The sequence below is a fragment of the Diadema antillarum genome, unplaced genomic scaffold (assembly GCF_040938485.1).
Source record: "Diadema antillarum isolate AM-2024a unplaced genomic scaffold, OU_Dant_1.0 seq00001129_RagTag, whole genome shotgun sequence".
NCBI lineage: Eukaryota > Metazoa > Echinodermata > Echinoidea > Diadematoida > Diadematidae > Diadema > Diadema antillarum.
In genome coordinates this window covers 293,925-305,333 of record NW_027271942.1, presented here as the reverse complement: position 1 = coordinate 305,333, position 11,409 = coordinate 293,925, and the positions used below count along the sequence as shown (strand labels likewise).

The 11,409-nt window shown below is 40.2% G+C and overlaps 1 protein-coding gene across 1 annotated transcript; it reads right to left on the bottom strand.

Annotated features, from left to right (window-relative positions):
• Nucleotides 1–215: 215 nt before the first annotated feature.
• Nucleotides 216–10,768, bottom strand: LOC139744022 (uncharacterized). Its single transcript, XM_071654485.1, has 5 exons — nucleotides 10,684–10,768; nucleotides 4,209–4,295; nucleotides 2,881–2,997; nucleotides 1,697–1,777; nucleotides 216–662 (listed from the first exon to the last, which is right to left on the bottom strand). Exons 1-5 carry the CDS (start codon nucleotides 10,706–10,708, stop codon nucleotides 487–489), a joined length of 486 nt encoding a protein of 161 aa, XP_071510586.1. The 5' UTR covers nucleotides 10,709–10,768; the 3' UTR covers nucleotides 216–486.
• Nucleotides 10,769–11,409: the final 641 nt, after the last annotated feature.

The window sequence follows — 11,409 nt, the reverse complement described above, 5'->3', positions numbered from 1 at the left end:
AATTGCATACAAACTGATATAAATTGTATTTTAATTTAAAAGGGTCTCCAAAGGAACAAATCGTGACGATGGGGGCGTAGCTTCCCTCAAGAGGATCCCCTCTAATAATTAATGTTGGGTGGGGGACTTAAAACATAGAGACATATTCTTGCAAAGAAAGAGAATCCTACTCGATTCTCTCGACTCGATTCTCTCGACTCGATTCCAGCTTCCTGTCGAAGGTAGCGAAGGCGGGAGAACAGATGTCATCCCGCAGTCACGGTAGTGTAGATACCATTAACTCCACGACAGCACGGCAGTACATGTACACAATATTATGACATTATTTCCAAGCAGCATATGCAGCCATGAAGACGATAGTAATGTATGAGAATGTTGTCAAGTTCTGTGCTTTTACGGCTGGAAATAATACCATCAAAAACAAAATGTTCGAAGCGTAATGTAATCATCACTAGGTTTTCCTAGTTGTGTCGTCGTTGAGTGACGTCACCGCTTAGGTGGAGCGTTTCTTGAAGCAGTTCCACCGCTCCGCCGACTCTGCGTGTCTTGCTTCTGGCGACCTTTCCGCCGGTCACCCTTAGCTGACGATGGAGAACCGGCACGATCGCCTTTCCTTCGTCCCTTCCCTCCTCCTCCCTTTGATGGCTTGGGGTTCAAACGAGCTGGAAAGGTAGTGAGGACAAAGAAAGCATTGGTGTAAAACTCACTCTTCAAATCATGGAATGTGAGAGAATCTGATGGCGAAAATCTAAACGAGACAGACTGCGGAAGTGTGCGTAAGGGGAGTGACATTACTTCGAATTTTATAAAGGTATACACAGTGTATAAAAAAAAAAAGCTGCTGAAAACTGCTTATCCAATAGTGGCGAGCCAATGGAGTAAAATGGAGTCAAAAGGGGTCTGAGCTTTCGATCCTAGCAGAATCTTCGTCAGAGGCAAAATGCATTTTGCCTCAAGTGACGAAGATTCTGCTAGGATCGAAAGCTCATTTTTCTTCTGACGAAGATTCTGCTAGGATCGAAAGCTCAGGCCCCTTTTGACTTCAAAGTTATACACACACGCGCGCGCACACACACAAACACACATTATCGTTCCGCGGCCCTGCTCTGCATGCATTATTGTTGCTATATTAGTACATAGTCGGACAACCCTCAGGTAACCCTGATGCAAAGCACAACCCTCAGGTAACCCTGATGCAAAGCACAACCCTCAGGTAACCCTGATGCAAAGCATTAATTCTGGTTGTTTGAAAAAAAAAATTGTCATAAAGGTATGCATGTAAATCAAATGCATGCTTATTCGGCGGCTCATCATCGACGACGATAGCTAAATCTTCGACTAATTATAAGAATTGGTAACTTTCGAGTCCGTGGATAAAACTCCCCGGGGCTTAAACTACGAGCCAATCTTCGAAGTTTAAAACTTCCAATCAATCTAGATTACTAACGTCGCAATGAACCTATCTAAACTGGTCAGTTCACATCATCTTGATGAAGTTCAAACCAAAGAATTCATCTTGTTATGTTTGCGAAAGTAAGCAGACAGCTACTCCAAGAACGCTAACAACTGTTTGTCTGGGGATGACGAACATTCTAAAGAGCCGAAGAACGGTATAACAGTATACGCTCTCTTAAAGACGGCTGCTGTCCTGGCATTGCGTAAAACTAATCTGAAGACCCCATAGTGGATTACTTACACAAGAAGTCCTTGTCGTTGTCCATTCCGTGGAGAAGGGGAATATACGTCACGCGGTCGTCATCGCCTTCTTCTGTTTCACCTACCAGAATAGATATAAACGTTTCAGTTATCATTTATCCTACCTCTGTAGTTAGATAGGCTACCAGTACTGTTGACAATACACTAACGTCGCCCATGCGGATAATCGGCATAAGTCTTTTTGCAAACCTTCACTGTTATCAATTATGACCATCATCTGACATCACCATCACTATCGACATCCTTATCATAATGATCGTCATCTTGTTGCAGTCTCAGCTGTCACCAACACTCAATTCATCAAAGGCTACACGGCTACAGACAAATTTTGCGAATCTCCACTGTTAATGATTTGCGGCTGAATATGTATTCATGATCGTTATTTATTTATTCATTAATCTATCTATTAATTTATCTATTATCTATTTGTTGATTTATCTATTTATCTATCTATCAATCTATATATCTGAGTGTTCTTGCTTTCCTTAGCCTCATCGTTGCTAAATTGCCACCAAAATTCAATTCATTCAATTCGGTATTTATTGTTACTCATCACAAGTCCGAAGACTGACAGAGTGAGCTCACAGCGTAAAATTTGACATGAAAATGAGAATCAAGAAGTGAAATTCATGGCAGCATTAAAAAAATTGTTAAACGCATACACTGTAAAAGAAATTTGAATACCATTCAAAATCACATTAAAAATTGACACCTATATATAAATGAGACTAGAAGAAAAACAACGCAAAAGAAAGATAAGTGTGTATAGAGAGAGAAAAAAAAAGAGAAAAGCAGAGAGAAAAAAAAAACAAGAGGGTTTCAGAGAGAGAAAGATGAAAGAAAGAAGGAAGAAACTGTCTATACAATAATGGAATGTCAAGGATGCAATCATACAGTCGTGTCGATTTCACTCAAAATAAGAGATTACTTAGCAGAGGCTCGTCTCAGGCGTCCGCGAGAGGCTAGTAAGACAACGACTACAATCATCACATCTTGGTGCAACTTGGATGTGGACAGAAGATCCAAGTGTCATGACGTCATGTCATGCTTGCCTTCGACGAAAATTTCACCACCGAGTTTGTCTAACTTTATGATATTCATCGAAATGACCTTGTACCAGGAAGGTCATTTCACCGGAAGTCAAAAGAGGAGAGGCATACTCACGTTCTACTCGGACCAAGATGAACGATCCCCTGTCCGCCAGGAAGTTCTTGCCGTAGTCGTCGAGATGGCCGGGTAAGTTGGCGATGGAACCGTGCTCGTCGGACAGGTCGATGACATCTAGGATGTACCCAAAGAACATCAAATGAGAAAACCAAGTCTAAATGCAATACGCATACGCAATGAATAAGGAGAAATGAATTAACTTTGTTCTGCTGGTCTTTCTTGGTTCTTTTTGTTTCGTTCCTCTTTTGGGTATAGAGAATAATATTGCGTGCCTTTCCAGCAATAGGTTGCCATCCTATATGTGTGTATGTGTGTGTCTGGTGTGTGTGTGTGTGTGTGTGTGTGTGTGTGTGTGTGTGTGTGTGTGTGTGTGTGTGTGTGTGGGTGAGTGTGTGTGTGTGTGTGTGTGTGTGTGTGTGTGTGTGTGTGTGTATGTGTGTGTGCTTGTGTGTAGGAGTGTATGTGTTTTTGATGTGTTTGACACTGTCAGTGACAAAACAAAATCATTCTTTCTGGAACACGTAAATATAACCAGGGAAACGTAAGAAGAAGCTTCATCATTGCCCTTTTTATTTCATAGGATAGAAACAGATGAGGCCCTCTAAGTAAGTAGATTAATAACACATTCGGAAACGTAAAATCATCGATGGTGTAAGGCAAAGTGTCTTGCGATCATGGTTACGAGTACTGTACATGAACACGTTGTTTAAATGCCCGATCTTACAACTTCTAATCTACCCCTTTGATTCGTTCCTTTACTAGTATTCTGCGTTGATGATGGAGCATTCCTTTGTTACTAGCAGCACCCGTGGAAATCCACGGGTCTGAGGGGTTTTATTTTTTTTCTCATAATACGATTTTGCACATTTTTATAGAAGAAATAAAAAGAAAAGTCTTCTCATTCTTTCGTTAATTGTGCTGTCTTCTAAATGACCACCCTTCCCAGAAATTTTATAATACATTTTTGTAGTATATGCCAGGCGATCCGGTCCATTGGTAGGGATCATTCCCGCCACTACTTGCTTTTATTATAGAACTTGTTCCTTTGTTATAATTTCACTGCGTCAAATTCTGCAGAGGCATTCAATTACTTCCTAATTTTCTTCTGACGCATGCATACGCTCACTGTCCAGTATTACTCAATCTCTTTCCATTGTCTTTCCCTGTAGGCATTAGCCATAGTACTGGACTATTCTTAGAATCACGATGCATGAAAGCTCAGCACCGTCACCCCTTTGTCTAACCATTGACCCGATCGTCTGTAATCGATTGTATGGCGGATTCTGAGTCACTCGGATGCGCAGTTGCCATGGCTATATACGTACCATCATCGTCGCAGTTGCACCGTTCCCGTATATTGTCCAGAAGAATCACGTTTCGACAGTTTGGGTTGAATAATTCACTCCGGTCATCTGGAGAGGTTTGAAGTAAAAGGGAATTAGACGGTACATTTCATTTATTTAACATTACGACCCCCCCCCCCCCCGTATAATTATTACCGCACGTATAATGGCAATGCTTTACCCCTATGCAGTTCGTTGAGACTACTTTGTTGTCAACAGCTAATAATTCCCATACTATATTTTAGTTTTATTTTCTATGAATACACAACAGTCCAGGAAAAGCAAATCAGTAGTACAGTATCATTCTAGAGTTGATTCATTTTAGAATTGTAAAATCAATTTGCTTATTGTCTTCAAGGACAATCTGTTTACATTGCATGTTGTAGCTGACAGACTTATAATTATTGATATCTTGTTTGTCAATTTGTATTACTCAAGAGAAAGCATGCTTTAATATGAACTGTTTCGTTATCATCTTCGTTTCTAATACACTTTCTGCAAGACAGGAGCAAAAGCAAAGTGAAGATTAAGATAAACAAATGTTACCGTCCAAAATTTAAGGAAAACACTACATTATGATACAGTTAAGATATAAAATGCGATTCACATAGGCCAACATCATTTTAAAATTATTCATGATATAGGTCTGTAGCGAGCAACTGAAATCTAATGACTGTTAAAAGATTGCTTTGTCAGATTCCATCACAGAACTGCTCACTTCAGTTCCGGCTTATCGATCGCTTGTTGGAAACATACTCGTAGAGCACGCATCACGTTCTAATATATACGCAAGGTTGTCACGAGTGGTTGATATCGATCACAATCGTATTCATTGTCGTCTGTTCTGCGTATGCGAAAAGTGTGACGAACCTAAAGCTCGATTGCACGCAGGGAAAAGTTTCATCGCCCACTGCCACTCTTCTTTTTCTATCACTGACTATATATGATTAGAAATTCTATGTTGAAATTGGCTATAACTTGAAATGCACTTTTCATAATGTCGCAAGAAAACAAAAACATGCATGACAGGTGCATACAAACACGAAAACAGAACATTTACCAGATTTTCCATTATCTATATGCTTTAACGTAGTCCGTTTGAGTAAAGTCACATTGCTGTTTCATATTGCTTAGTTTCAAGATAAAGCTATCAAAAAATTATTGTCTTTGGCTTATGTAGTGAAACTGAAGTAGTTCAACTGCTGTTGATTTGCAACATCATGGACTTCTTATACCCTTATTTTTCGTCGCAAAAGAAAACGAGTTGTATCCCCGTGTTAATAAGCGGCATAATCATCTTCCACGTCACACCTCCAAAGCGTATTCTGTCTTTGTGCATCGCTCGATGTGTCCGACCAAAAGGCTCAGGGACAAAGAAAAAATCGATGCTATCTCGATTTTCGTGACTGTATGAAGCTTGGATGTTTGCTAAGTAAGTGAGGCTTTCATAATCAAGGTGCTAAAGGCGAACAATCAAAACTCTGTAGCTACGAAAACGCGACCTGAATTTTCCCCCTGATGTTCGTTCACTCATATAATTGAAATGGATCAATATCATTAACCCCTCAAACATCGATACATCAATAGAAGAAGGACATAGCAAACATTCTTAAAAGCGCCATGTGTGCACAGCACACCTAGAGGTGTTGATTGTATCGGCATCCCGGGGGAAGTAATGTTCCGTACTTGGGTTTAGAGAGTAGGTCGTGTTTGACAACAGTTTTTGCATGCACATGCTGCACGCGGAACATCACTACTCTATAATACGTCTAAGAGCTGAAGCATCCCTGTCGAATCTTAGGTTATCCATTCATGTGGCACTTGCAATTGTGTCATTTTAACGAGAGTAAAAATTAACGCAAATTACGAAACCCCATCATAACAAGTATTACTTTGACAGGACCAGAATTGTTAGGCTAGACTTTATTTTCCTTTAAATATTGCTCCAAATGTCGAAGTCAATCTAACAACGCAGAATCAATCGCTATGATGCGGGGTTGGGGTATTGGGACACCATTAATCCTATTGCCTGATTGATCAATGGGGTAGACTAAAATCTCTTTGGCCTTGCTTTTAAGTCACGCCACATTTAATGCGAGACTCTAACGATAGTGACACTTTTGTGAGGAAAGCTTCACTCTACACTCATTGTCCCCAAACCTTCATATATCTCTGGGCGCTACCTGAAAACATTCGTCATTGTTTCCATTGTCCAATCTCATACTGCTCAGCCAACATGCCTGCGGCCTTTGAAAACTTGGAGGCTTTCATCTCATTTAGTATCTCTCTTCTTTGGACAAACATCACGGACCTACAAAGGACATCTGGCTGACTGGAGTGGAGGTGTAAACACCCCTTTGCTTTGTGCGCGCACGACTTTCAGTCCAACCTATTTTGCAGATTGGCCGAAACTCTTTCAATAACGCTCTTATCGGCTGGCTACATGGTTATTTAGACAGGCTACAGCGACGCAAAATTTGATGTTCTATACAAATGCATCCCAACACGAGTTGAACTTTTGTAAGCACTAGAATGACACCATGGTTCTATCGAACTACCAAAAGCACAATCATGGAAGGTGGTCGTAAAGTGAACTAGTCAGACTGCTATGGAACAACCCGGCAATGAACTTCCATGCAGATGAAACGCCGTATTTGAAGTCAATGCATTTTTTTTTTTTTGGGGGGGGGGGGGGGGGTAAATGCTGCCTGGTGAGAGTTGGGGCCATTTATCCGTCAGGAATATCGAACATTCAAGTTTTTACAACAACATTACAGTAGAATTAATTTCATTTACTTACTCCTTAAGTGAAGTGAATAATTAAGAATCCTATTACTAGCTATCAACTTTGAACCAATTCTCCAACCCTCGGGAAATTAAGTGGAACAAGTTTAATCAAATGAATGAGTAAAGCAGCGAACAAAAACGGACCTCTGTAAATGCCTGTTATGACGCTACAGCACACGGACAAAAATAAAATTTACCACTTCTGGCATTCGGGTGCACCTGCTCGGTGATGCTCTTTCAATGTCAGCGCGAGTGTACGATATGAAACTGATTATAGTCTGCTGAATGCAAACATTCAGAGCGGTCTGATCAAAAGCGGTAGATTTGAAAGGAACAGTCGATCACTAACAGAATATGATGTGAAATCATGGAAAAACTAGGAGAGTTACCTCGCATGAAATAAGATTCTTAACAGACTCACAGCAGCCTGGGACATCAGCAACAGATTCTAATATGCCCAACTACATCAGAACTCGACGACCTTTCTGTACAATCTAAGCGTACATCTGTTTAATCTTTTATATAAAGGATTATAGCCTTCATTTAACATAAACAGAGTCAGCAATGCGTAGGTTGTTGCTACGATAATCCAAGCTTTTGCCAGGACTATACATGAATATATGAGGGAAAAAATTAGAGTTCGCTTAAGGTGAACACCCAAAATCATAAATGCAATATCAGTTGCATACATGAATGACTGACACACAGAAAATACATAGTCCCTTGAACAAGATTTATGTTCAATTTACTTCACTGCAAATATGATGAAAGAAATATATATTGAACGCTGGTACGTGACATTACAATAAATGTCTACTGGCAGAAATTCATTCGCGCTACCTATGGTTATTACTGACGAGCATGGTTGTGGCGTGACGTAACCATAGCAACGACCGGCTCGACACCTGGAACAGAGTTTAAAATAGGAGATCTTATCAATTATGCACGATTTGTTACAACGGCTACAATGCTAATCATTTCACTATCCCTGAAGATTAAAACAACTAGGAGTCAGTCTGTGGTCGATAACATATCGCTTTTAAATGAACTTTTTGTGAGGGTCTTCTTGGATCTGTTGTTTGAGACCATTGTCATTCTTTTATTTTGGACCGTCCATATCGATTGTGGTATCTATATATTTCTACAAGTAAATCAAGTAAAACTGCCGCCTCGCCTCTCCTTAAATGCTACCTCAACAACAATAATAACAACAACAACAACAACAACTACTACTACTACTACTACTACTACTACTTTTTTACTACTCATAATCATTATGATAATAAAATAATGATAATTAACCATCTCATTATGATTCACTTTCCACTATAATGAAAATCATAACAAATTCAACCTCGAGAATTTATCATCCGCCACTTTCATTTCGTATGATGCTCTAGGCCCAGCGAGAAATTATCTAGCAAGTGCACAGCTCAGAAAAGTTAGACAGAGAGAGAGAGAGAGAGGGGGGGGCATGTATATTCCATGCAAGACTGAATAACGCCAGGCCAATCTCACTAGACTGAACAGCTACAATCACTAGGTTGGTTTTTTTTTGGAAAACCTATTTTAAAAAAACACGGTACTTTATTTTACAGACGAGTAAAGGTGTTTTGCCACACAACGCATACCGTCACAGCGCCCTGAAAATAGAACTCTGTATATAATATAGACGATTTGTGGTTCACTACAAAATTATTCACAAATTTGATACATTACACTGTCATCAAAGAACCTATTGTCACCACGCACGACGTAGATGTGACATGCAGCGGACATGACAAAAACCTCTTAAACATGAGGTCTCGGGTTCGAATCCCGCTTTGATGGATACATTATCGGACATGATGTTTCACCCTATTTCAGCATCTCTCATGGTTAAAACGTCTAATTGGGTACCCAGCAATGCTGGGAATGAGTGATGATAATGGCAGCCCCCTCCCCTTTTCCCTGCTTCTGATCAGTGCCCGTATTGGACAACGTTGACCATTATAGCTACTATGATAGTCGCGGTCATACTGGCAAAACTTCTCGACGTTAAATTTCGAGAAGTTTTGCCGGTGTAACCGCGGCTTACAATCATTTACATTGGGTTGCCCATTTGGTGGAGGACGTAGTACAGCAGGATTCGGAAAGACAGTGTGTAATATCATCGCTTCGGATCACGGGTCACACATTCCTAGACGTACTCAATCTAAAACACATCTTTCAATTCATTATGTCTTAACAAGAGGTTCATTTTTTTCATCCCACATTTCTTTAAAAAAAAACCTGAGCTATAGTTGTATGCTCTATTCAGATACAGATTCAGATACAGGTATCTTCAATGCAGAGGAGACTAATTTTACATTATCTATTCATGGATACGGTCGAAATCTAGACAGGGAATATAATTTCAGAGCAAAGATTTCGAAGTGAAATGAGATAATCTAAATCACAATCATCCTTATTCTCCCAATTCATGACTGAGTAATTTGTGTTGCGGTATATAGTTGGTATGAATGAGCTTAGAATATTCGTATGTTTAAACCTCATTATTGCTGGACATCTTGTGAATATAACCATATTGGTATATATCATACACAGTGGTGTCCTTCGTATAATACTCAACATTCCATTATGGAAGCATATTATGCCTATACACATAGCTTTGTCTATGAGCGTCTATAAAGGTTTGTTGTATCAAGTACCACCCATCGCTGCTCGTTGCAAATTAAGTGTATTAGTCAGATTGATTATCAACATCAGACTAATTCACGCTTTCACCATGGTAACATACACGCTACTATACGCTTCGCTTATTGATGTGAATCAAATTGTACAGTATTGAATCGCTGCTATATGCGCGTTCGGAAGCTCGGTAGCTGTGTTAATTTTCTCCCTCAAGAAACAAACAAACAAAAAAACCTATAATACTTAAGAAAAACAAAACCAGAAGTAAAACAAAATGTAAAAAGCTAGGCGGGCTTAATGAAGTTTAAGGAACATATTCGCCCGTATATAGGTTAGTCATACAAAGAAACATCATCTAGTATGAAAGACATCAAAATAAGGTGGAGTGACTAAAAGTGGGCGAACAACGTATGGGACTCTGAGGGGGCAGGAGAGAATACTGAAAAAGGTTGTAATGTCAGGTCAGGAAAACTTTTTGAACGCAGCCAATATGTAGTGTGAATCGACAGGGCAATAACTCAAGAACTCTCTTCAGTAAGTGGATCGGTGGATGATCTGTTCGGTGAATGAAAAAAGTGGTGAAGTGGCTGAAATGAAACATTACGCATTTGAGTGTCGACATCTATGCCTGTCTATGCAGATAAATATCTTTTGTTTTTCCATAATCTTTTATTGATTCCATATCAAATGTGATCATCGATTTTATTATCCTCTCGCGAACACTCCACGCACTTGGTGTGTTATTATAGAAATTGAATAAACGCGGCACTTAGCAACCTTGCACGCTGTGTTGTATTGTACGCTATTCCGGTAGACACAGTACCTTTGGTGTGCGTGTGTGTGTCCAGTGTGTGCACTCATGTTTTGTGCGCAAACAATTCGGCGTATTGACTCCGCAAGCATACAACATACAAACAGTCACGGTAACACAGGTTTTGCTTTTCTCGAAATTAGTTCGGGAAAGCGATAATGCAAGAATAATCAAATAGACACCTACCTCCGAAACGAACGGTGATGAACATGCTTTCGTCTCTTTCTGTTTTTCGCAGTTGAATCTCAAAATTCCAGTACTAGGGATCTCCTCTGAAACCCACGACAGAGAAGCCGCGACTTCAGCAGCCGAATCAAAATATACTACGCTCTGCTCGCACCACTGAATAGAATGAAGTGCGATCGAAGGCCCCGGTGTGGTGGTGCTTTCACCGTCGGAACACCCCCAGGGCACGACCTTTTGAACCGACGCAGACAAATCGAAGGCACTCTGAATACAAATCCCATCGATGTGACAGCAACTGAAAAGAGTGAAGTACTTGAGGCATCTTGATGAAGTCTGTCAATAGCAAATTGCTCGCTTCGGAATCACGATGAGGTAACGTTCATTCTCTAACTACTCGTACCTTGCGTGAATTAATTGCGATCTGTGCGCAGTTTTCGCGTTACATTGTCACAAAATCCCCTTTGATAGAAGATAGGGCGCGGCCGGGTGAAAAAAGAAGAAGATAGAAATCGTATAAGAGCTCGAAAACAATGGCGAAGGGAGATGGGAGGGGGAATCAGTTAGAGCCACCGTGCGACCCCTGATTCCAAAGAGAGCAGCCAAACAGTTTTTAAGGGTATAGATGCTTGACGCCAACAATTACTTTGTTCACCTTTTGGTGTATTTAGAAATGTGAAGATTCACAATAGTTTTAGCAGAAGAATGACGCATGTCATTAAAGTGTAC